This window comes from Sciurus carolinensis, chromosome 5, assembly GCF_902686445.1.
Source record: "Sciurus carolinensis chromosome 5, mSciCar1.2, whole genome shotgun sequence".
Classification (NCBI taxonomy): Eukaryota; Metazoa; Chordata; class Mammalia; order Rodentia; family Sciuridae; genus Sciurus; species Sciurus carolinensis.
This window is the reverse complement of record NC_062217.1, coordinates 175814383-175841486: the sequence shown is the minus strand read 5'-3', so window position 1 is coordinate 175841486 and position 27104 is coordinate 175814383. Positions and strand designations below refer to the sequence as shown.

Below are 27104 nucleotides of genomic sequence, written 5' to 3'. Positions count from 1 at the left end.
AAAGAAAAGAAGAATCCTAAGAAACCCACAGGCTATTTTTGCTCACCACTTGAATGGTATCTTCTGAAGCCTCAAACATCAACCCCATCCAAAGGCAAAGGCTAATCACAAGCTGAAATGAGGGGCAGATCCTCCCGGGCCCTGGGCAAGTCAGGCACCCTGCCCTCCTGCCAGGTGGCACCCTGTGTGTGACAGACTGGTCCATGTGCCCACGCCACTGGTTGCAAGGGTTGCGGGAAGGAAGAGTTGGACTCAAAGCACCTGTCTTTGTTTTGTTTCTTTAATGACCTGTTTATTTTGGAATAATCTCAGATTGAGAGAAAAGTCAGTTTTCACAGAGCATCCTCCCCCAGTTCTTGAGCTGGGGGTACACAGCTCACGGGTTCCTAGTCTACTGCCACCTGCTTCTGAGGCTCTGTTGGAGAGGAGTCCCAGGAGGCTACACAGAAGGACCTGGTCAGGAGCAGGCGGCCTCCCCATGGACTCTCGCGGCCTCCTGCAGCTCAGCAGAGAGGGCAGACAATGCTCACAGCAGTTCCCAGTGCTGCTGTGAATGCGGCGCTGTTGGTGGCAATGTCCATTCAAAGGGCCGGAGCGGCATTGTCCTCCCCAATCAGCACAGCAGAATGCAGTCTGCTGGTGGCTGCCAGAGGTCAGCAGCCCAATGGAAGGCGACCCATCATTCACTGCTCCACAGAGCACCCCTTTGTGCCCGTGGCCCGACCCTGCACGGGAGGTCCGGATCTGCGGCTGGCTGCGTTCGCCACAGAAGCCGTTCGTGGGAAGATGAAGAAAAGTGGCCCCGAACCCCCAGGCTGCTTTTCTGGGGGCCACGGAGGCATGGCAGCATGGGGCAAGGATACATTTTAATGCCTTGCCACACTGGCAACCCGACCACCATCACCAAGACTGAACGGACAACAGATCTCTCTTGGCTCCTAGGCTCCCTGGGAGGTCCCTGAAAACCTGGTGCCATGAAGCAAAGAACTGATCAGGCAGGGAAAGCCACACCTGAGTGCTGTGGACATGGCTCCCACCGCAGGGCAGCTGCTTCCTGTCCAGAGAGGGAGCCCAGCGGACAAGTGCACAGGGTACTGCCAGTCCTCAGTCACTGGGGGCCGCAGGTGGGAAGGACTGTCACCTGCCGGGACTAAGGCAACCCCGAGCCTGCGCAGACACGAGCCCTACCTGAGGGCACCAGTCTGGTGCCATCCTCCAAGGCTGGGCCTTGCTCAGGGCAGCCCTGGCCCGTTTTCCATTCCAGGAGCAGGTGGGCAATAGCTGCAGTGGGGCCTCTGCACAGGTGGCCACTTGGGGCCACAACGGAAGGCACTCCAGAGCAGGTGCATGAAGTGCAACAGACAGTCCAGTGAGAGGACTGGATGAGGATGTGGCCACAGGACAAAGCCCCTGCACCCACGGCCACTGGCCACTGCCACACCTCACAACAGGAGAGCAAGGCTCAGCCTTCAGGTTAGGCCTGCCCCCACGCCAGGGGCCAGCCTCGGCTCGGGCATGCTATGTGCCCGGCAGTGACAGCAGAGGCATCCAGACACACATCCCACACCCATGGTTCCTCTGCAAGGACCTGGAAGACACCAACAGCCCTGAAGCCCTCATACTGAGGATGGGGTTAGAAGTGGTCAGACAAGAAAAGGAACTGGACTACAGAGGCCTGGGCTATTTCTCCCAGGCAGGGAGGAATGTCCCAGAGGCAAAGTGGTGGCCACATGCCTGGTTAATGGCCAACCAGGGATAGGAGGTGGAAGGAAGAGAGGCCCAGGTGGCCCTAGGCTCCCCACTCTCCTCAGGACACACAGGGGTTGAGTCACAGCACTACCGCACATGGACACGCTTGCACACTCACATAGCTAGTTCACAGGCACACGCTATGGTCATGGAGGGCAGTGAGAAGGCATGCGCCCACCCAGATGCCTGTGCAGGGTCCTCCCTGGGCAGTTGTTCCTTGTGACCCACCTGACTCCAGGGACTCCTCAGGACACGCCCTCAGGTCACAGCTCCTGCTCGATGGGGAGGAGTATGCCCAGACTCAGGCTTCCTCTCATGGACCTCTCTGGCTCTGCCCTCAAGAATCAGACAGTGTGGACGTGCACCACAAGCGTGCAGGGGCGGGCCCTCCAGCAGCCTCCACTGGCCCACTGTCCTTCCTCAGTCAGAAGCCTCCCGAGAAGCCTCCCAGAGCTCAGCACATCTGGCGCCCTGTCCTGGCTTTCCTTCCTGAGTCCAGTCCTTGGCACACCCTGGCCAGTGCCTCTGTCCACAGAGTCACGAGTAGCTAGCTGTGTGATCATCCCAGGCAAGGGCAGTGGCCTGGGACACCATGCTCACAGGCCTCACGTTCTCCCAGGAGCATGAACAGGAAGTGCCCTGTGATGGTGTTTAGAAGAAAAGGGGCTGGGCAGGTGCTGGAGGAGGGAGGCTGGGCCCTGGTAACTGGGGGGCCTGGGCAGGTGCTGGAGGAGGGAGGCTGGGCCCTGGAATGGGGGGACCTGGGCAGGAGCTGGAGGGAGGCTGGGCCCTGGTAACTGGAGGCCTGGGCAGGAGCTGGAGGAGGGAGGCCAGCATCAGATGGGGAGGGCTGACTCAGAGCCCACATGCTGTGCTCCTCATGCTGGCTGGATGTGGGGTGGGGGTCCCTTGGGAAACTGTGGGACTCCCAGTGAAATAAAAAGACCTCTCAGGCGAGTGCCTGTCTTAGGCCTACGGAAGGTTCTGTGGCAAGCTCAGGCTGACCGCTGGCCATGCAGAAGCTGGGAGAAGAGGGTTCCAGGATGAGGGCCACAAGGTATACAGAGAGTAAACACAGCCTTGGCTGCCTGGGCTGAACCTTAGTAAATGGTCCATCTGCACATCAGCTCTGACCCCATCAAAGGTCACCTGGCATGTCACAGAAGATTCAGAGCCTGGAGTACCCAGGTAGGAGCCAGGGCAGCTGGAAGCCCAGGTAGAAGGAGGGCAGCCCCCTGTCTTGGTCACTGAGACCACCTTCCCCTCCTCAGGAAGCGAGGCCTGACCTGTTAGATGGCAGAAGGGCAGAGCCAGGTGGAGCAGCCCTGTGCAGGGCATGCAGCAAGGCCCCCAAGCAGATCCTATGTAGCTGGGCACTGCTCTAAGAGTACAGACCCGAGCACGGCAGACAGGAGCCACCAGACAGGGCCAAACCTGGGAAGACACTGCCCTGCCAGCAACCCCAGGAAGCATCTGCTTCTGAGCCCAGAAGAATCAGCTGTCCTGATTTAGAGGCACAACGTCACCCATCAGACCTTATGTCCTGCCACGGGTCTTCACAGTGCTATTTTCTTATCTTTCCCACAAATGCAGAAGGGAACAGATGTTATGGGGAGGGCCTGCTCAAGCCAGGGGGTGGGGTTAGGGCTCCTACAGCCTTGATGGTTGGCATTCCAAGGGCCACTGCCAAATAGGAAAAAATGAACACCACGCCATGCTCCAAAGTGGACAGGGCACAGCAGCACCTACCTGTCAAGCACATAGCCCAGGGCCTTGTGCCGGATGCCCGAGTACACGGAAGGGCTTGTCTCCCAGGCTACTAAGTTGGATGCATCATGGAAAAGATGGATGTTCACCAAGTCGAAGGCACTGTGGAAGAGAGAAAAAGACCAGGTGACCACAAGCCAGTGTCCTCAGCTGCCCTGAGCAAGGCCACCTTCCCTGAACCTGGAAAGCAAGCATCAGTGCCTGCCTCTCCTGTGGGGGAGCCACTCGCCCGCCCACCCACCTGTCCTCAGCCACATCAGGCTCACATGGAGCATCAGCTCCTGAGGCCAGAGGACATGAGACCTCTTGTCAAGTTCTCCAATAACCCTCACAAATGCAGGCACTCGGGCCAGCCCAAGCAAGGGCTGTCCTTTAAGGAAAGGACCTGTACAGGACTTCAGAATTACCACAGCTATCTCCTGTCCTCAGTTCCCACCATCAGGGACCCACAATGGGAGATGGCCAGATGGACACTGCAGGTAGCTAGACTGAGCAAACAGCCTAAGACCTTTGGCAGCCTCAATGGACCCCTCCATACGCAGGGCCTTGGTGAGGCTGGAAGCTGACCTGGGCAGCCGCTCCTACACCCTAGAGACGCCTTGGATCCCCAGCTGGCGTGGACGTGCCCACCTCAGCAGGTGGCGCTCCCCGCCACATGCAGTCCTCTGTAGGACACTAGCGCAGGAACCTGTCCCCTTCACAGCAAAGCCACAAAGGAGAGCCTTGCAGCTCTCCTTTGCTCCTCCGCCAGCCCAATGGCCACCCCTGCGGTGTGCATGCCTGCGGTGTCCTTCCCACACTGTGCCAGGGGTAGGCCCTAAGACCAAGGGTGAAAGGTAGCAGTGGTGCCAGCCTCCTCTTGCATTAAGGTCACGAGGGACTGCAGCTCCTCCTTGGGTTCTTCTGTCTCCCTCTCCATCCCACCACTACTATGGCAAGCTCAGAGGAGCAGCCCACAGCCCACAGGACCCTGATGGGACCCAGTAGAGCAACAGAAGCCACAGTCCGGGGCAATGGCTGACTCTGAAGCTTCGAGCAGATGGTGTTCTACAGCAACAGACCCTCAGGCAGTGAGGGTTCAGACATCTCAGAAGGGAAGGTAAAACCTCAGGTGGAACTCCACCACCACCCTGGGAAGGACAGGGAGACCAGGCCCTGTGGAGAGGTACTCTGAAGGAAGGTGGTCAGAGACAACTCAGGCCTGGCTGTGCTCAGGTCCTGCAGCACAGGCTGCAGCCTGAGGGCCACTGGAGGCTCTGAGGACCTGGCTGTGTCTTCATCTGTGCCAAGCACCTGAACCCTGACACACAGGACATGGGCAAAGCTCCGCATCATGTGCATCACCCCACAAACAGAAAAGGTCAAGGAGCGCCTGTGGAGGTCAGGCAAGACCACAGAGCCTTTGATGATGTGCAGAACACAGCAGAAGGCGGGAGTACTCGGCGGTCCTGTGCCAGGAACATACCAGTCAGCAATGCACCACCTCGTCCGGATGAAGCCTTTTCTTGACCATTTGCACTGAAAAACAAAGGTCAGACAGTGAGCAGTGCAGGAGGGCACCGCACTGTCAGCACTGAGACACTCCACTGGCACGCACCAGAGAGGGGTCCCGGGGGCCAGGAGCCAGCCCACCTGAGACAGCAGCAGCAGGGAGCCTGGAGGGCAGGCATGAGGCAGGCCACCCCAGCACAGCATGGGCCTGGCACTGTCCATGCGGGGTGGCCCCAAGGAGGAGCTACAGTCTGAATGTGGTCCCCAGGTCCATGCTGAGATTCTACTGCCAGTGCACTGGTACTGTGGGGGCTCTGAGGAGCCAGGCCACCAGGGCCCCTCCTCCCTGATGCTGGCGCACTTTCAGAAGGGCTTGCCACAGGGAGTCTGGGCCCTTTTGTACCTTCCTTTCCCTCTACCCCATGGGACAGCATTGGTCCCAAGAGGACACAGTCCTCACCAGACACTGAATCTGCCAGCATCTGGGTCTTGGGCCCTTCTGCCAGTGTGTTAGCATCGGGGGTCTGTCTATATGTGAGACGTCCCCCAAAAGCTCGCAAGTGAGACAAAGCAAGCTTTGGAGGAGATATTGACTGAGTTATGAAAGACTCAACCTAGTCAACTTAACCCTGATGGGATTAACGAGTGCTAACTGGAGGCAGGTGGGGTGTTGCTGGAGGAAAAGGTTCACTGGGACATGGCTATGGGGTATATATTTATATCTAGAGAATGGAGTCTCTCTCTGCTTCCTGCTTCCATGTCAGCTGCTTCTCTCTTCCACACACTCCGCCATGATATTCAGCCTCATCTTGAGCCACAAGGAATGGAGTCTGCTCTGAAACCATGACCCTGAATAAGCCTCTTCCCCTCTACATTTGGGCTGGTTGGGTCCTTTAGGTCACAGCAGCGGGAAGGCTGACTAAAACAGGTCCCCGGGTGGACAGCCTGAGAAGTGAATCCTGCTGTTTCAAACCACCAGCCCAAGATGTCCCTCTGATACCTGCTAATGGGGCAGGGGGTGAAACAAGGACCATGGTGATGCTTCAGCCACACATTCTCCCCCTCCCTGAAACTGAGAGGACGCTTGCGGTCTCCCTCACCATCCTCAGGTTGGCCCAAAGCAGGAAGTGGTGGGGTAGGGCAGAGGCTGGCAGGGTGCCTGTCCACCTGTATGCCACAGTCCCTGTGCCTGGGCAGCCCTCCCCAGCTCACTGCCTGACTGGTGCCCCACTCATGCAGGGAGGCCAAAGTGCACAGCAGCTGGCCCTTGCAGCAGGGTCTGTGGGGCTACAGAAAGTTCTGGGCCTGGGGGCCCCACAGACTGCTGCTCACTCAGTGTGCGACCGAAGACTGGACAGCCTTTCAGGCGAGATCTTAACAGTCACCAGACCCAGGCTGCCTCGCGTCATAAGCAGCACTGGAGGTAGGATCCTGCCACTGGAGGAGCCTCTCGGCAGGTGCCGAGCAGTGGCGTGGAGGCAGGAGGGTGCACCTACCCTGCCTCGGGGTTGGGCTGGGAAATGAGCCTGCGGCGCTGGCACCAGATGGAGGGTGCAGCCTGCCTCCTCCATCATGTTCTGGCCATCCAGGGCAGGTGACCACACGGACTCAGCTAACTGATGGCGAATCATGTTCCCTGACTCAAAGAAGCATCCTGAGAAACGGGCTCCCAGGAATTTCGTGGAAGGCACTTACTTCCTCATCTAATAGGAACAGTTTTTGTGGTTGATCCCACCTCTCTTGGCCCAGTCCCCACTTCTTCAGCTTCCCCTGGTCACCGTGCTCCCTTGGACCAGAGCTGTCCAACACATTGTATCACTCCTCCCCCTCCTGTTCCGTCTTCAGGGGCAGCTCAGTTCCTACTGCTAGTACTCAGCCCAAGGTGATGCCCTCGCGGGCACGCTGGCCTCCACACAAAGATCTCAGGGGCCTGCTCTTCCCCGTGCTCAACCTCACCAGCACCCACGCTGCCAGTCACCTGCTGCGAGCCTCCATCCTGCTGCCCACCACCACGCTGGGCTCTGGGTGCTGTGATATCAGGGCCAGGGACTCCTCTCCCTGACCCACATGCTCCTGCTCATGCCCAGGGATGTTTCTACCCAGCCTCCAGCTACTTGTGTGCTGGGGACTCCAGGTGCTGGACCGTTGCCCGTCTGCCCCGGGCTCTGCCTGCCTTGCCCCCTTGCTGGGAGAGCCATGCTTTAGCAGCCCCAGCTGTCCACCCTGGGGCATGTCTTCTTTCTGGCAGTTTTTAAGGGTTGTTGGGTTTTTGTCCCCAGTGTCCTCAAGTACCTGGGTATGGACCAATTCTTACATGCCCTTCTCTGAATCCTGGAGATGCTGAGCCTGAAAATGCAATTCTTTTTTTGGGAAAAGTTCCCCCTTACTTTTTCCCAATACTGCTCCCCACTGTTACTCTCTGGAATTTCTTCTGGACAAACAGTTGAGCTACTTGGTGGGGCTATCATGTCTTTTCACTACGCCTTTCTGTAAAAATAAAAACATCTGGGCGCAGGGGTGCCCACCTGAAATCCCAGAGGTTCAAGAGGCTGAGGCAGGAGGATCACAAGTTCAAAGACAGCCTCAGCAACTTAGGGAGACCCTGTCTCAAAATAAAAACAACTGGAATGTGACTCAGTGGTTAAGTGCCCCTGAATTTGTTCAATTCCTGGTACCAAAAAATAAAATTAAATTAAAAAAAAAAGTAAAAAACATGATACATAGCCATGTTGGGACCAGTCTAGGTGGCCATCAACAAATGAATGGATAAAGAAAACATGGTACGCATCCTCACAAGGGATGTTTTAGTCAGCTTGTCCTCGTTCTGACCCAAAGACCTGACGAGAACAATTTAGAGGAGGAAAAGCTCATGTTGGCTTAGAGGTTCACTACTAACTTGGACTTGAGGTGGGGCAGAACATCATGGCAGTAAGCAGCTCAGAACATGGCAGCCAGGAAGCAGAGAGCCCCACTCGCGAGGGACAAAATACAAACCCCAAAGGCACAGCGCCAGGGATACGTCCTCCAGCCCTGTGTGCTGCAGGCACTGCCAGTTCACCCGCCAGTGGACCCGTCACTGGGCAGGTTCACGCCCCTCATGACCCGCTCCTGTCACCTCTGCACACCCTCGCATCGTCTCACACGTGAACTTGTGAGGGGCACTTCATATCTGAACCATGATAATGAAGTTTTATTCAGCCAAGAAGAAGAATGAAATTATGTTATTTGAAGGAAAATGGATGGAATCGGAGGGCACTATGTTAAGCGAGATAAGCCAATCTCAATGTTTCCTCATGTGGAAGTCAAAGAGGAAAAAGGGGAATACAGGTGCAGGGTGAACCTCATGAGAACCAAAGGGAGGTCAGGGGAGTGGAGGAGAGGAATCCGGGTCAGGAGGGAGGGAGGAAAAGGGCAGCACTGGGATGATACTGGCCAGATCACCATGATTATAGCATGTGCATGTCCAAACATGTAACAATAAATCCCACCATTACGTACAATTATAATGCATCCATAAAAGGTATGGAAAAGAAATAAAACATGAAAAACCACGCAAAAATCCAATCTCTTGACTATGCTCTAATGAACTCCTTACTAACATTTCCGATTTATTAATTCTCTCTGATTTATAACCTATTCTGTTCCTTTTAATGACTGTTTCTATAGACTGGTTTTCATGACCCTTGTTCTTATTTATGCTTTAGTTGAATAACATCTTACTTAATAAACTTTATCATGTGTCTCTTGAGCATTCTAACATCCTTATTTTCAGGTCTTTGTCAGTTTATTCAACCCCATTTATTTCACGTGCACCCTACACCCTCACGCACCGCGCGACTCTGCAAATGCCACAAAGGGACAGACGGAGCCTGGGAGGTCCCACGCCCGGGCGACACTGAGGGCCCAGGGTGGCTCTGGTCCTTCCCTCTCCAGCGTCAGTCTTGCTCCTCACCTATGACATTCCAGGCCTGGGAAGACATCCTAAGTCACAGATTTTAATTTCAGAGCAGTTCCAGGTACACAGAAGAATCAAGCAGAAGGTACGGCAGGGCTCCCACAGGCTGGTCCCACCTGGACACACTGTTAGACCTGACCCCCCCTGCTCTGCATGCAGGTGTGCTGGCTCTGTCCCTGCATGCCACGTGCCTGCAGGATGACAACGGCTGTGCAGAAGCCCCTGGACACTGGACAAGGTATCACCTGACAAGCGGTCTGACTGCTGGATGGAGTGGCGCTGCAGGGATGTGGGGCTCACCTGCCCCAAGTCAGACCAGGCCTTCAGAGTCAGCGGGCAGCTCTCCCAAGGCCATGTGCCCACAGGAGCATGGCCACAACGGATGGATCCAAGCTGGGAGGAGAGCTGGTGTGCAGAGGTCACTCCGCGGAAGAGTGCCAACCTCGGGAGGGCAAGCCAGCTATCAGGATGCTCTTGGTGCCCAGGACGTCCCACACCCATGGTAAACCCTCTCCTCACACACCCTGTGCCCCGACAAACTCTGCTTCCTCCATCTTTTTCAGGTCTGAATTCCACCCACGCTTTCCTAGGAAGCTGATCACCAGCAACAGCCACAGATCTCCACCTGCTGCCTGCTCAGGTCAGCATCCATGCTCCTTGGGCCAGGGTCCAGCTTCTGCTCAGTGAGGATGGGGCCCAGATGGGGGGCCTCAGGCCCCTGCGAACACTGTGAGATGGGGAGGGTCCTCACAGTATCAATCTGCACCCCCTCACCAGGACACAAGGGGGCTTCCCTTCCCCTCTTCCCCTTACCTCCTCCTCTCCACCTGTGTCACTGGGGTGCAGCTAGGTGGGTATGAAGGACAGGGCCTCCCAGATTCTACCATGCAGGACTTGCCTAGGTTTCCCTTGCTGTGAGAGCTGGTCTTGAACCTGTCACCACCAGGGCTCCCTCTCAATCAGGCATCAGAGGGGCTCTTCTGGCTCCTGGGGCCCCTGCTTTCTCTCCCCCAGGATGCCAGCCTCCGCCAAAGTGGACCATCATGTCTGACATGAGCTTTTCCAGTGGCCCACCATCTGGTCGCCTCTTCCAAGCTCAAACACCGCCGTGTGACACACACCTAGCACCTCTGCAATTCACTCACCAAGCATGCATGCTGCTCTCCGGCCAGCACGTGGTTCCACAAGGCAGAGGCCTTCACTTGTCCCCACAGAATACAGAGCCCAAGGGTGCACAGGTTATAAGAGCACACAGAGCTGGGGCAGCCCTGGGGCAGTGTGTGCCAGAGACAAGTGGCCATCAGGCCACCACCCACCACTTCAGAGGGCTTGCCCATGGAAGCAGTGGGGCCAGTGGGCTGCAGATGGCCAGTGATTGCTCCTCCAGGTCCTGGGGTGCACTGGGCCCCACGCTGAGTCCAACCCTGCCTCTTCCTGGAACTCACTGTGGCACCAGTGGCCTTACTGCCATTACAAATGGAACACACTTACACATTTTTGGACCAAAAATTATTGTTCCCCTCAGTTTTCCGCTTTGTCTAAGTGAAGGTATGTACATATGTGTGACTTGAGTGTACATGCACACGTGTGTCCTGTTTGAATGTATAACTTTACATAACAATGGAGCATTATTTTCAATACTGATTATTAGTAGGCTGAATACATATGATAGGAGACAACGTGTTACTTTTTGTATACTATAGATTAGTAATAACTGCAATGTTAGAATTCTGAAGACATTTGTAACTAAATTGCAGATTAAGTGTAATTTTGTTATAACCAAATGTTTTGATGAGGTATCTGCAGAAAACATGTTCCTTTTGAGATATGCTCATCACTATAATCACAAGAAACTGCATTTCTTTTTTTTTTTTTTTAATTTTTTACAGACTGCATTTTGATTCATTGTACACAAATGGGGTACATCATTTCGTTTCTATGGCTGTGCATGATGTAGATTCACAACATTCGTGTAATCATACATGTACACAGGATAATGATGTCTGTCTCATTCCATGATTTTTCATACCCTCCTCCCTCTCATTTCCCTCTATGTAATCTAAAGTTCCTCCATTCTTCTCTCACTCCCCACTCCACCACCCCCATTATATAATATCCACTTATCAGGAAAAACATTCAGCCTTTGGTTTTTTGGGATTGTCTTATTTTACTTAGCATCATATCCATTTATCTGCAAATGCCATAATATTATTCTTCTTTATGTTGAATAATATTCCATTATGTATACATACCACAGTTTCTTTATCCATTCATCTGTTGAAGGGCATCTAGGTTGGTTCCACAATCTAGCTATTGTGAATTGAGCTGCTATGAACATTGATGTGGCTGCGTCACTGTAGTATGCTGATTTTAAGTCCTTTGGGTATAAACTGAGGAGTAGGATAACTGGGTCAAAAGGTGGGTCCATTCCAAGTTTTCTGAGGAATCTCTACACTGCTTTCCAGAGTGGCCCCACCAATTTGCAACTCAACCAGCAGTGTATGAGTGTGCCTTTTCCCCACATGCACACCAACATCTATTCTTGCTTGAGTCAAACTGCATTTCTAAACAACATTGTAGCATGAAAGATGACAGGTGCATAACACTGACACTCAGGCCTGTGGCCCTGAGGGCTGCCACACAGCCCTGGGCCTGGGCTGGGCACAGTGCTGTTTTCCAGAGACCACGAGAAAGACAGCCTCACCCTCACTCAGTGTCCCATGCACCCTTCTACAACCAGAAGGTGGTCAACAGAGAGGAAAGCAGGGCCCAACCTGTCCAGGACCACCAGCTCCTTAGACAGGAACAGAGTGGAAGCCACCTCCCTAATTCTGTGGAGGTCCCTTCCCTTCCCACTTGTGGCCCAGCTTGAGCGCTCAGGGTCAAGGTGGGGGGGGGCCCAAAGGCGCCCACACCCCAAGTCGTTGTGGTGCAGGCGCCTCCTGACAGAGGCCCGCAGTGTGACCTCCCCAACAGAGACACTGGCGCTCACGAGCACACACGCACACGCGGACATGGCTGTGCTCAGGGCGCATGATGGGAAGCACAGGGACAGGAACCCTGGGTCCTGCACAGAATCTCGGGGGCTAAGGGGCTCCTGGAAGTCCCCAGATGCACACAGGGTCACCTGGGCTATGGCAGGTCAAATAGCCGGAATGGGTGGGGTGGAGGCCCCTCAAATGTCTGATGGGTCTCTTTCTTTCTGGCCACTGACCACCCTCTGAACCCTTCGGCTATGGACTCCCAGGTCCAGACAGGGACCTCACACTCCTGGGGAGGCCACACCCTCAAACTGAGGAGGCTTCTCCGCTCTTGGAGGGGCCATCGCAGCTCAGGGGAAGTCCGTGCCGTGCCCACGCCTCCCACTCTCCACGTGTGGCCTCTGCTCAAGTCGCTGTTAACAGGGCTCCTTGAGCCAGCAGACGGATTGTGAATACCGGCGGTTTCATCTACTGAAAGACAGCATAAATCGCAGCAGAGGAAAAAGAGGGGCCGGGGGAGGTTATCGCCTTGCAGCCCTGCCGTGAAAGGCCTGCTTGGAGCATTAGTGGAATGAATTCATCTCTCACCAGAGCTTGCGGCAGGGCCTATGATCTATGGTAACAACCAATTTCTCACTACGGCAAGAGGAAAAAATGATCACCCCGATCGACTACACAAATTGCTTTTTAAAATGGCCTCACATTATCTGGAGTGCTGCTCCAGAGGCAACATCTGAAATTCATGCCGAGCCAAAAGCACCCATAAATCAACAGAGAAAGTTTTGTTAGTTTTAGATGCAGTGGGCTGTAATTATTTAGAATTGCATTATGCTTCTATCAAGGTAATTACATTTAGATTATCCTTAAGTGATGGCAATAAAAGAAAGAGAAATCAGTCTTAAACTAATTCCCGCCCCCAAAATGCGCCTGAACACAGTGCAGGGTCTGGCAGCAGGCGTGGGAGAGAGACAAGCCCAGCAAGGCTGCCAAGACTGGCCAAGGTAACGCTCCTGCTCAGGGCGCCCCAGGATCCTGCCCCCAGAACACAGCTCACTTTGTGAAGTCCTACACATTAAAAAGTACCACGCTTCAGATATGATGTTAGAGGTCATGATTTTTAAAATGAGATTTCCCTTCTATTAATTGACAGGATGAGAAGAAACACATACACCTGCTGGTATAGCACAGGCCATAAGGGTAAACGCACAGGGTCCCGAGACAGCTTCCCTGACGACAGCCCCAAGAGAGCCGAGGTCCCTACAGAAACGAGCATCAGTCCCAGCAAGGGACTGCTGTCAGTTAACCACCAGGCTGTGGACAGCAACAAGCTGCTCTCAAAGTCCAGGCCGGGCCCACTCAAAGCCACCCCCACCCCTGCCTTCCTAGGAGCTCATTCTCCCAAAAACACCCTCTGTTCCCTGCGGGGGATAGGACAGCAAGGCCCCAGAGCAAGAGACCCACAGAGTTCAGGAAGGGCCTGGACCCAGGTAGGCTCCTTCCCTGTGGGAGGGGGAACCACACCTCTCCCCACCAACACAGGGCACACAGCACTGACCACAGGGCGGAGTGGGGACACCTTTTGTCTAAGAGGTGGCAGAACACAGCAGAGGCCCGCAGACCTCACTGTGACCTGGCTCCTGTATTGCCAAGGCTGTGGGGTGGGTAAGCAAGGAGGCCTTTGGAAGGAGCCCTGCTGAGGGCCTGGGGTCTAGGGCACAGAGGGACTCTCGAGATGCTGCAGAAAGAGCCATTCCTGTCTGGCCACTCTGCCTGCTGCCCAGCTTCTCGCCTTCCCCTGTTCACTAAGAGCACTGTGGCACTCCGCGAGGCCAGGCTGCATCTTGCAACCCTCCAGGAAGGAAACAGAATGTGCAACAAGAGGACCTTCTGACCCAGGCTCTGGAATCATGAGGAAGTTAAGGACTCAGCAAGGCCACACACACCCCCAGGGCCCTGCAGGGAACACCACTCACCCAGGACACAATACATGGAGAGCGTGAGAAGCACGCGGCTCAACGACACTCACAGGAGCCGAACACAGGGTGCAGACATGGGCACAAGGCTCTCGGATCAGCCTACAGCTATGGCGAGCAGGTCAGGGCACAGGCACTCGCCAGCTCTAATGCCACGGGGCCCGTAGCATCTGCTGTAGATTCGCCACTCTTTTCAACATTTGAACCAGTTTTAGCAGTTAAAGACAAAGTTGCAAAGAAAGATACTCAAATGCTGATGCCTTCCCCAGAACCATCACTACACTATTGCTTGTGCCCGATGTCCAGCACTGACCCCTATCAGTCCATCCTGCCTGCCCCGCCTGGCCTGGCCCAGCCTTGGCTTCCCAGAACACACTATTTCCCCCTGTACCCCTCAAGTCTACTCTGATCAAAGATAAGAACTGGGTCAGGTTGGCCCCAAGAGGCATCCACCTTATTGAGGGCCAGTATGGGGTGGTCACAGGCCTGAGCTCAGCTGTAACTGGCCTCTTGTCCCCACAGAAGCTCTGAGGTCACTGCAGTCCCACCAGCTCTGCCCACAGGAATGTTTGTACAGACACACAGAAGGTCCCATGTTTTCCTGCCCTCCTCTCTGAACCCTATACCCTGGGTGCAGAGGGCAAAGAAGTGGAGCCAGGGGCAGGCCTGCACCAGCTGAACACAGGAGGCTGACCACTGGACACCGTGTCCTTGGCCCTGCGAGGATGGATGCGGGAAGCCTAAACGCCAGGTGACTAGAGGGCCCATCCCTCATGAGGTACTGCAATCTCCACTCAGGCACGGTTATAAAGCCAAGTTGACAAAGTTGTGGCCTTGCTCAACATTTGCTTCTGCAGGACGGCGCACCCACCACGTGGGCAGCCCCTCCTGGAGAAGGAAACTGCAGAGAGGCCTCCCTGGGCTGAAACAGACAAGCCTGGTGTGGCCCACATCACAGCAAGAGTGGGCAGGCCGTGGGGAGCAGGCATCCGGGGAAGGAGCTCAGTTCTGCTTCAGCACTGGGAACACTCTGGCCACCGGGTCCAAAACCCACTGTGACATGACAGATGATAAGAGGGGCAAGGCCACACCCGGTGATCAGCAGGTGAGCTGCATGAGCTCAGAGAGCTGCAAAGATGCCAGCTCTCAGGAAGGGTCACCAAGTGCAGAATCCAAAAAGCTGCATATAAACAACAGCTACGCACGGAAGGAGAAGGCTCAAAGTTCACAAGACACAGAGCGCGTTACGACCGCATGGTCTGGGGCAGCGAAGTAGTCAGCCGATCCCTGGTGTTCGAATCCCAACCCTGGGCACATCATGGTGCGGCAGGCCAGCTGCTGGCGGCTCCACCTGGCTGTGGTACTCCTACCTGCTGTATGGGTCCAAGGCCTTGTCTGTGACAGGACCTGGCCCCAGCCCCGGGCCCTGGGAAGGCGAGAGGCGAGCCACGTGCACATCCCCATGTATCCTGGCACACAGTGACCCCCAGACTCAGCCCAGGTTGTAGCTGCCACTCAGACAGACCTCCGCGCTTCCCAGGGGGCTGGGTAACCTTCCTGCATGCGGGGGAGGGTTCTTTTCCCTGAAAATGATGTCCAGAGGCTTTTACCAGTCATCCACTGCTGGACTCTGCAGGCTCCCCCACGCATGTCTAGGACAGCCCAGACCAACCCATGTGCCTTAGAATCTCCCAGAAAGAAGAACGCTGGAGGAAGGCAAAGGCAAGCTGTGGTCACCAGCTGGTAACCACATTTCATTTCTGTTTTGTCCACTCTGAGAAACAAATGCACTGTTGAGAAAGTCAACCACTGGTGCCCAGCCAGTACCTCGGGGAAGTAGTCCTGTGGGAACTTCTCCTTCTCCAGCATGGGGGTGCTCTCCAGGGTGTCCGAGTAGATCTCCTTGCCAGTGACTTTCCTATACTTCTTAGCTGGAAAGATCAGAAGAACGACGTGAATAACCCCAGCACTGCGCCCCATCCCAACAGCTGTGTGCTACTCAGGGGCCGCACCCCACTGCGCAGCCCTGGGGAGCTAGGCAAGCCACAGGCAGGAGCAGACAAGGGGCTAACCCTCCGCAGCTGCTCTGGACATCCTGTGGCTCATAAATTCCTGCTCCACGACCTGGGATCTGACACTCCACTTCATTATCCCCTAAGAGCTCCCAGCTTGCAGATTTACAGGGGCTAATTGGCACCCTCTTTTAAAGCTGTGAATATATTGAAGAGGGCTGTGGAATTACCATTCACGCAGACCTTCACATGAATTTATTTAATAACATCGATTTCCTCCTCGCACACAGCCCCCATCACTCATATTCCAGGGAAGAGTTTTCATGTGAGATGGAGGGAGGGATACACCTGCCTGGCCAGCTGCCGCCCAGACCCCCTGGAGTCCTAGGGGACATGGCTCCCCCAACACCTCCCTGGGCTGATGTGCCTATGGATGGGGTTGGCCTGGGTTCTCTCGCACATCCCGTGTTCTCAGTGGGATGTGGCTGTAAGTACCTGACCTCCATTCTTCAAATGGTTTCAAACTCAGAGGCTCAGGGCAGATGGCTGCCAGTCTCTGCAAGGACACGCTAGAGGCACAAGCAACACGTGGTCCAGAGGCTGCTGTGGGTCAGGGCAGGTCAGGACCCAGCACAGATGGCACCCCAAGGTCAAGAGCAAGTGTTCTCAGGGTGACACTCCTGGGTTGTCAAACAGATTCTTGGATCCCAACTTTGGCACATGAAGCAAGCTGTGCTGCAGTTTACAAGGGAGAATCACAGCTAAGACCTGCAGCTTCTGGAGCACCACCTACCCCATGGCAGGGTGGGGCAGCAGGAGCAGAGTGAAGGATGTGGACGATGGGCAGGGCCCACTCTGGGCCCACTCAGGGCGGGGCAAAAGCAGAGCCAGTTCTGAGAAGGCGAGCTGCAGCATGGCCTGTCCAGGTCTCTGACCCAAGCAGCTCAGACAGGGAGAGTCTGGGCCAGTGCAGTGAGCAGAACACACAGGAACTCTCTGGATGTGGGATTCTGCACCCATGAACAGGGACTGCCCACCTTAACCAGAGCTGCACTTCTAATGACCCCTGCACCTATGACCCTGCAGGTATGCCTGGCACAGGGCTCCTCCCAGCAACACTGGGAGCACAAGAGCCTCTGGAGGCCTCACCACCTGCTCAAGACGACGCGTGGGATGGCACCATGCCAGCATGCGGCTGTGGAAAGCGGTGCAGGCCACGGGGTCCACATGTTTAACATGGTTGCAGGAAGTCACTGTGCTTTGGAAGAGAACCGAGACACTTCTGCTTTCCTCTGAGGAGGGGAAGAGATGGGGCAGGGGTGGCGTGTGATCATCAGCCACACACGGAATCACTCGTGCTTTATCGGTAGGTCAAGTCGGGAAGAACGGACGGCTGAGAACCTTCTCTTCCCACTGGTCTGAGTCTGTTCAGGTGCTACAACAAGACACCACAGACAGGAGGGCTTGTGAACTGCTGGCTCCTCACAGTTCCGGAGGCTGCAAGTCCAGGAGGAAGGCCTGGTGGATTCAGGCTCTGGCAAGCAAGCGGCCTCACCGCGGGGAGGCAGGTGGGCCTGCCCCTTCCATGATGCTGTGCCCCTGTGGCCCAGGGGCTCCGAGAGGCCTCGTCCTCATGTCTTCACTTTGGAATTCGGTACACATATAGACGGTGGGGCATGTACACACTCAGGCCCGTGTGAACAGGGCACAGCGCCATTTACCCAGACCTTCCGTCTCTCTCATCAGAGGGTCATAGTTCTCCTCACCGAGATCTTGTTTTGAATCATATTTGTTACATTTATTCCTAAGTGCTACTTTTAGTGTGTGCTCATGTAAACAGTCTGTTCTTTTAATTACAAATTCCACCTGTTAATTGCAGGAAAGCAGTAAACACCTTAACCGTGTATCCTGCAACCTTGCTATAATTGCTTATAATTACCAGCTTTCTCAGGTGTTGTTGGCTTTTAGGATTCTCCACATAGATAATCACGCCATATGAGAACAAAGCCAATTCTATCTCCTACCCCACCCCCAAATACTCCTTTATTTCTTTGTCTTTTTTTTTTTTTTAATCTTATTGCATTCGCTAAGATTTCCAGTAAGAAGCTGAAGTGGTTGAGAGGGGACATCCTAGCCTTGTTCCTGATCTCTTCCTCAAATTTTCCATCTACTAATGTCTCATTAATGTTTGATGCTACCTGTAGTCTGCTTGCTTTTGGAGAAGTTTCCTCCCTCTCTTCTAAACTGAGTTTTAAATCAATTGCTAGTTTTGCTGAAGGTTTTCATCATGAATGGGTGCTGGTTTCTATTGAATGCTTTTTCTGTATCTACCAAGTGATCACATAATCTTCTTCCTCAATCTGCTGATATGATGGGTCACATTAGTTGACTTTCAAATGCTGAACCAGTCTGGGATACCTGGACTGAATCCCAATCACACTGTATAATTCTTCTTATACTTCCTGGGTTCAATTTGCTAGTATTCTGTTGAGAACACTTGCATTGTACAAGCGAGAGGGACAGCTTACGTTCTCCTTCACGGAGTCTCCTCTGGTTTTGGTAACAGGGTGGTGATGCAGGTTGGCCTGGACAGAATGGAGGAGTGGGGCGGCCTGTGGAGAGCCGGCGTGCTCCTCCTCCAGTGCTCGACAGATGGACTAGAAAATTCATCTGGTCTGCTGTCTTCTTTTTCAGGTTATTAGTGACTATTTCCATGAATAGCTACAGTCCTATTCAGATGACCTAGTCCTTCTTGTATGAGTTTTCACAGATGTGTCTTTCAAGGAGTTGGTCCACTAGCTTGTTAAATTTAAAGGCACAGACTTGTTCATGACATTCCTTTACTGTGTTCTTAATGTCTGTGGGATCGGTAGTGATGGTTCCTAATTTCTGATATTAATAATTTGTGTCTTTTTCTTTTTGGTTAGTGTGACTAGTAGTTTATCCATTTTATTGATTTTTTTTGAAGAACTAATTTTGGTTTTATCTATTTCTCTATTTTTAATTTTGTTGATTTCTGCTCCGATTTTTATTATTTTTCTTTTGCTTACTTTGGAATTAACTTTTCTTCCTCAGCTTTCCCAAGGTTGAAGGTTAGATTACTGATTTTTAGATATTTCTTATTTTCTAATATATGCATTTGATACTATAAATTCCCCTCTCAGCATAGTTATTGCTAACAGTCCATGAATTTTAATAGGCTGCATTTTCATTTAATTAAAGTAGTTTTAAAATTTCTCTTGTCACTTCTCCTTTGACCCATGTGTTAATCAGAAATGTGTTACTCAATCTCCAAATATTTGGGGATTTCCTACCAATCCCCATATTACTGATATCTCATTTAATTCTATTGTGATTTGTGAGCACACTTTGCATGATTCTCTTCTTTCAAATTTGTTAAGGTGTGCTCTATGGCCCAGAATGTGGGCTGCCTTAGTAATGTTTATGAGAGCTAGAGAAGAATGTGTGTTCTGCTGTTGTTGGGCTAATCACTCCATAAGTGAGGATCAGCTCAAGTTGCCTGGGGGTGCTGCTGAATCCAGCTACGTCCTTAGTGATGTTCTGACTGCCAGCTCTTCCATTTGTGACAGAGGGTGCTGAGGCTGCCAACTGTGACACTGGGTCCCTCCATCTCTCCTTGCAGATCAGCCTTTGCCTCACATACTCTGACGCTCTGCTGATGTGTGCACACAAATTAGGGACTGCCAAATCTGACAGGGACTGACATCTTGGTCACTATGTAATGCCTCTTTATATTGCTGATAATTTTTCTTGCTCTGAAGTTTATTTGTCTGAAAGTAATGTAGCTATTCGAGCTTTCTTTTGATATACTATCATGTGTCATGGTTTGGGTATGTGATGTCCCCCCAAAGGCTCATGTGTGAAACAATGCAAGAATGTTCAGAGGTAAAATAATCAGATCATGAGAGGTGTAACCTAGTCAGTGGACTGACTCACTGATAAGGATTACTCAGTGGTGACTGTAAGCAGCTGGGCAGTGGCTGGAGGAGGCAGATCACTGGAGGTGTGTCTTGGGGTTTATATTTTGGTCTTGGTGGGTGGAGCACTTTCTGTTTCCTATGTACTGTGTTCTGAGCTGCTTTCTGCCCCCATGCTCTGCTACCATGATGTTCTCCCTCACCTTGGGCCCACAGGTATGGAATCAGTTCTCTAGGGACTGAGACCTCTGAAACTATAAGCCAAATAAACTCTTCCTCCTCTAAATTGGTCTTATTAGGTCTTTTGGTCACAGCAATGAAAAAGCTGACTAAAACAGCATGGTATGTCTTTCTCTATTTCTTCGCTTTTAATCTTTGTATCTTAAGTGGGTTTCTAGTATACAAACACAGTTGGGTGCTTTTATTCCCTCTGGTAGTCTCTATCTTTCAGACCGTTCACATCTAAAGTGATCATAAATACAGCTGGAGTAACATCTACCGTGTGTGGGACTTTTTATTCCTGCCTGGTTCTGTTTCATTTTGTCTTTACTCTCTGTCTTCTCTGGTTTTCCACTGAGCACTTTCTTTTTGGTACTAGGGACGGAACCCAGGGGCACTTAACCACTGAGTCACATCCCCAGTTTTGTTTTGTTTTTTCTTTAAATTATTTTGAGAGAGGATCTTGTTGAGCTGCTTAGGACCCTGCTAAGGTACTGAAGTTGGCTTTGAACTTGCGATACTCAGCTGGCCTGAGTTGCAGGGATTACAACCATGAGTCACTGTGTCCAGCTCAAGTTTCACTTTCAAGAACCACAAACTCCTTCACAAGCAGTCCACGTTCCTTTTAACAGATATTCTCAGCAGTGGGCCCAGTGACGGAGTCGTCTTCAGGGCAGACCTTGTGCAGAAGAGGGATCCTGGTCTTGCCCATGACAACGTGGCAGGGCTCCTAGTGGTAGGGCTCACAGGTGTGGGCCCCGGAGTTTTTCTCTCCATGGGAGTCCACACCCAGCCTTAGTTCCCATGGCCACAGGCTCCAGGGGCAGCTCTTGCTCCTAGGAGGCCGTGACCCTCTGTGTTCCGGGCAGGGGTTGGTCCTGTTCCCACAACCCCTGGTGGATCTGGGAAGGACTGTCTACTTGAGGTTTGTTCAGCTTCCTCTGAGAACAGGAGTCAGCCCTTCCAGACTCCTCACGTGTTGGCCAGAACCTGGAGTCCCGACATCCTTGTATTTGTATCTTTAGGCACTCCTAAATTTCAACTGGATCCTTATTTTTTCAATTCAGGCTATTGCTTTGTAAAAAGTTTATTCAAACTTTGCACAAATTCTGAATTGCTCTGCTGTAACTCACCGCCAGAAGAACAAGAGCTGTGAGGAGCAGGGACAGCTGTACTCACCCCAGCCTGAGACCCCACGAGACACACGCCTGCTGAAGGGTCAGTCACAGCCCCTGCTGGGCTGCCACTGTGAGCGTCTGCACGGCTAACATCCTGATCACACAGTGCCTGAGTACGTGTCCACTGTTCTGTCCAACCTCGTTTGCGCCCTTCCCACATTGTGGAAGCCTCAGGAAGGTTTTGCTCAAGTTACACGTCGATCAACTGCTGCAGTTCTGAACGAACTGTGGGTTGATCTGACTGACTGAATCATTTAGTAGTAAAATATGTATACAGATGATTCTTTTGGAACAAAAAAGAAAGAAAGAAAGGTCTACAAGCCCTCCAGGCTTGACCTACGACTTTCTCAGGAGTAGCCCTTCTACCCACAGTTTCACCCAGCACGTGGTATGTCCGGACATCTGCTGTTGAGGACATGGTGGCCACAGCGCCACAGGCAAAGGCCCGAACCCCCTCTCTGCAGCCACGCGCTTAGGTTGGGAGCGCCAGGCGCTGGGATTTAAACGTATCTGAAAAACCACAGACAGAAGACAGTGAAGGGACTGCAGCAAGGCAGAGGAATGCTCCCTGGCCCCCACAGGGGGTCACAACCGTCACAACCTCAATGACATCTCAGGTTGATGTGCCTGGCTCCAGGCCTGTGTGGAGCTCGGGACAGCTCCCAGGCAATGGACCAGAGGAAGTGGCGAGGACGAGGCGACACCCCACATCTGGTGGGCCCACACTGCAACCTCTACCTCCGGAAGGGCGGGGTGGCAGGTGTCTCGTGAGGAGTACCTCAGACAGAGTGCAGGCCCAGATGCTGGCCACAGCACGAGGGCAGCGTGTTCCATGGCCACAGACACGTGTTCCTGCCCACTCTGCTTTTGATGTATGCAATCCTCCCCTTCTGCTTCATTTTCAGTCATTGGGAACACAATGAAAACCATTTCCTTCTCCTGGGACTCCTATGGGAAAGCCAGGTCCCAGCCAGGTCCCCAGCCAGAGCAGAAGGGGTGGCTGGGGCAGCAAACCAGGACCAGATAAGCTGGAGAGCCAGGAGCTCCCGTGGTACACCAAGCCCAGACCACACAGGCAGAGGGGACCCAGAGGAGGCAACAGAAGTCAGCATGGAGTCTTACCTTTAAAGTCAAACTGGTAGACGTTTTTTCAAGGATTCATGAAGAAAATAAAAGCTTCCTAGTGCCTACAAGAGAAAAAAGAAGGACCGGATCAGAGGCTGTGCTGGGAGTGTTTCCAACCTTAGTGAGGGTCTGAGCAATGACTGAAAGGCATTCCTGGGGGCTGGGGTTTAGCTCAGGGGCAGAGTACTTGCCTGGCATGTACAGGGCCCTCACTGGGATCCTGAACCCCGGGGGTGGGGAGCAGGGGCACCTAAGCCAGAGCAAAGAGTTAACTAGCCCTGACTTAAGTGTGTCCACTGACACAGAGGCTTGCCAGCACCCGACCCACCACCAGGCTTGGGTACACAACTAAACTGAGAGGTCAGGGCCACGGCTTGGCTGGGCTGAGCCTCTCTGAGCACTGACCCTCAGCTCCGACCCTGGCCTGGGCTCTATATGCCCACCCACTGGGCACTGGTCTCTGTCTAGCCCCTGCCTCCCTCTCACCTCTTCATTCCTCATGAGCTGCAACCCCATGCCCAGCAGCCATCAGACATGCGACATCTGTGGACTGAATGAGCAATCACAGATGCCCGCTGCATGTCACACAGCATTCTGGGCAGGGGTCCCACAGGGCAGGGCTGGCCGTGAAGCAGCACACTGTGCTGTTATCTGCTACTGATCTGAAATTCGACTTTAGCTTGATATTTTTACATGTACAAGTGCAGACACAGTATGTGCTTGTTTGTATGTATGTACTTACCACGTGCATATATGTATGTACATAAACATATTTTTAATTCAGCAACCCTGACAAGGGCCCTGGGGACATTCTACTGCTGGCTGCAGTGGTGGTCACAAAACTGCACACATTCACCAAAACTCACTGGCTTGTCCCTTACAATTAAAGTAAATTTCACCATCTGTAAACTTGGCTTTTACAAACTTGATTCAACAAACAAGGCCTACTTTGTGGACCTCTCAAAAACCTAAGAAGTCCACACAGACCTGGGCTAGTAAGATGGTGCATAAGGATGCTGGACAGGGGCCCAGAGGGGCCTCAGGGGAAACCTGACCACGGCCAGATCACACAGGGCCTTGCGTGTGGGAAAAGACTCAGTTCTAACCCCAACTGTGTTTGAAGTGTCATCCTCAGACAAGGGACTGCGTAGGCCAAGGATGCGGTGTGTCCTCACACACAAGCACACACATGGGGCTCTGTTTCTGGCTGAACAATGGCCCGAGATATTTCACTCCCACTGACAGTGTGGGACTCCAACAAGAGCTCTCCTCTGTGACCACGGAGCCACCACTGCACTGCAGAAGTCGACAACATGCCACTGACGTCAAAGTCCCAGTCAGTCTCCCCATGGCCCCAGGGTCTTGCAGAGACCTCCACATACTGGAGCCCTGGAGCTCTGGGGACATGGACTGCCTTACACTGTGACACAGCTGGCTTGGGTAGACTGTAGACAAAGACTGCAAGGGCTGACCCATAACACGGGAGGCCACTGCAGCCACCCAGCACTGGGCAGCCAGGAGGGAAGGAAAGCAGCCAGGACGTGCTTAGCTAGCCAGGACAGGGCGTGCTCCCAGTCTGCTGAGGGAGGAGTGTGGTGGCGCTGGCCTGGCCCCCACCAGTGCCTCACAGTCCTTGGCCCTGCCGGCCCTGCAGCCCACGGGCATGGTCTCCACGGCACAGGAGCCCAGGAGGCTGTGCTTACTGGGCCCAGCTGAGAGCAGCACAGTGACTGTGCAGGGGGTCTGAGGCCCAGCTCTCCCTGCACCTGGCCTCCCTGCGACAGCAGAGCCAGCCTCAGAGCTGCTTCCTTGAGCACTTCTACTGACAAGGCAGTGCAGCAACACACAGACAATCTTTTCAAGTCCTGTAGTCCTTGGCCACAAGATGCCACCCTGGACCCACGGGCAGCTCCACAGGGGCAATGCACAGGGAGCAGACGCAGCACACCTCCTGCAAAGGCCTGCGTTCTTGGCCCCAGCACGTACAAAGGAGTCGGATCGTTCAAGGAGACATTCACTGATCTGGTTCCACATTTTAAAATAAATATTAAACAACATAGGCAAAGCTGGGAGTTTACTACCATGTAAAATTTAGATGGAAAACAAGCTTGTTTCGTAATTATGGATAAAAAAGTTAAGTATTAGAATCAGTCAACTCTTGCCTCAAAAAGTGCCACATCATTCTGTGACCAGGGCCAGGTCTGCAGTGCACTTGCCAGACTGTGTTCCTGCAGAGCCCAGAGGGCAGGCGAGCAAGGCGAGGCCCTGGGAGGCCTGATCTCTGCTTTTTAGGACTAGACCAATGGTCAGGGAGATAGAAAGTTCAACCTTCAAAGCTGAAGCTCAAATTCTCTAGAATACCATTTGATTTTAAGACTTGTTTCCTGGACATCAGACGCTATGAGAATTCTGAACGGCGGGAGGCCCAGCCTGGTCCTCATACTCAGCGCCTGCTCCCTGGGCGTGGTGCAAGCTGCACCTCCAGGGGCTGCTCCCTGTTTCTGTCACTCTGTGCACTTGCATGGACCGCGACCTGCTGTCCTGGGTCCAAGAAGGCCAACTGAGTGTTCGTCCCTCAGCTTTCTTCACACCATCTGTTCTCCACCTGTCCCTAAATCTCCCTCTTGAGCACACTTCCCAGGCTCCACCCTCCCACCCAGCTCAGTTGCACAAATGGAGCCTGGCGGCCAGTCTCTTGCGAGTCCTGTGCACACCACCCACTTTCCCTCTCCACCCACACCCTACAGCCCATCCTCCTGCCTAGCCCCTGCTTGTCACATCACCGCTGCCTCTGGAAGAACCCAGAGCTCCCCACTGGCCTGCCTCTGCCTCTGTCCCCATTCACACAGCAACAGCCAGGATCCTCTGCACTCTGGTCAGAGACAAGCAGATCCACTGAGGCACTTGCTGCTGGGCTCAGGAAGATGGGCTGGGTTAAGGTCAGGGAACACCTCACCAGAAAACAACATGCAAGCCTTGAGACACAGCAGCTGGCTCCTGCAGTGGATGCCCCTGGAGAGGAGGCAACAACAGTGCTGAGGCGCAGGCTGGCCGTGGTTCACTCAGAAGTCCAGGTGCCCTGCTCACCTGGCACAGGGCAGGCACTGCTCTTCTCGTTAAGCAGCCACCTCACTGGGCAAAGCACTTTTTCCAGGGTGCTCAGCAGCAACATAGGGCCCTTGGTGGAAATGAAGTGTTTGCAAAGCCACCCAAACACATTTCTAACCTCAACTGGAGTCCAGCGATGTTACAGCCCACAACACCTCATGCTTTGGTTTGGGAACCAAGTCTGACAGCAGCAGGCCCACTTTTCCAACACCCGAGAGTCAGAACTAGAGCGGCAGAACACAGCTCCTGCCTGGGCAGAACAGGACGTAGTGCCAACACTACACAGTAGGAAGCAGGTGCTCTGGTTGCAGGCCAGGGTAGGAGCCCACAGGGGAGGCGCGACGCAAAGCTGCACAAGAGCTGCAGCCCCATCACTGTTGACCAGCACATCGGGCAGCCAGTAACCTGCACTGATCTGTCACTCCCACCCTGAGGTCAGCAACAAAGCACTGTGGCTAACCCGGGCCTTCTGCAGGAGGCTGCTCTTCCAGGAAACAGCAAATTCCTAAGCTCAAATCGAATGGCTCAGCAGTGAGCGACGCACAGCAGGGCCTCTTCTGCTCCAATACTGAAGTCAACCCAGAACCTCCCTGTGTGACCCCGAGCTGGAAAGAGGCCTATGTACCCGCAGCCAGGTCCCTGTGAGCTATCTAGCCGACTACCAGCAACACTGCAGGGTGATCACAGTGAGCTCCCAGGGAGCCAGGCAGGACAGCGTGGGCACAGCAACCACGGCGTGACCAGGGAATAGGCCGAATGCTTCATTAATTTTTGCAGTTGGATTCATACAAGGTTATGGCTCATTCTTTATGTTGCATCTTCATTACACTAATGTAGTTGGACATCTTTTTTTCTCTTTTGCGGTGCTGGGAATGGAGCCTCATGTATGCTAGACATGTGCTCGACCACTTCAGTACTCTCTTATTGTGGCACTACTTACCCCCCAGCCACTTCTCTGTGCGCAGTCCAGTGGTGTTAACACATCTGTGATGCCGCGCAGCTGTCAGCACGCCTCTCTCCAGAGCTCCACTCAGCTTCCCAAATTCAAACTCTACGTGTGACATGGTGCACCAGGGCCACCCCTCTTCCCAGGCCCTGGCAACCACCTTTCTATCTCCTGTTTCTAGACAAGTGCCTGCTCTTGGCAGAATCACGCGCATCTGTCTTTCTGTGACTGACTCATGTCACTCAGCATGATGTCTTCCAAGTTTATCCATGCCACAGTCGGTGGCAGGCTTCCTTCCTTCTCCAGGCTGAACAACACCACACTGTAAGTGTGTGCCTTCTGCATACACATGTACGTACACATGGACCCTTGTTCCTCCCGCATTTCTGCTGCCGTGACCAATGCTGCCATGAACAGTGCACAGACATCTCTGGGTCCTGCTTCCAGTTCCTCTGGACACACACACGCAGGTGGACTTGCTGGGTCACATGGTGGCTCCTGCTTCAAACCTAAAGCATGATCACACTCTTCTCCACAGTGGCTGCCTCACACTCCCACTAATGGACGAGGGCTCCTTCCAATTTCTCCAAACCGTTATCAGTATTTCTTATTTTTCTGGGATTTTTTTAATAGTGGCCATTACAATGGGTACAAGATGTTAG

General features: G+C 53.4%; 1 protein-coding gene across 1 annotated transcript in view; it reads right to left on the bottom strand.

The window, feature by feature from the left end:
• The window catches only part of Inpp5a (inositol polyphosphate-5-phosphatase A), a 169076-nt gene that overhangs the window by 45277 nt on the left and 96695 nt on the right, over positions 1-27104 (bottom strand). Inside the window, 5 exon segments of the mRNA XM_047554037.1 lie at positions 3499-3618; positions 4982-5034; positions 15744-15847; positions 22386-22413; positions 22415-22450. Coding sequence (XP_047409993.1) covers positions 3499-3618; positions 4982-5034; positions 15744-15847; positions 22386-22413; positions 22415-22450 — 341 coding nt within the window.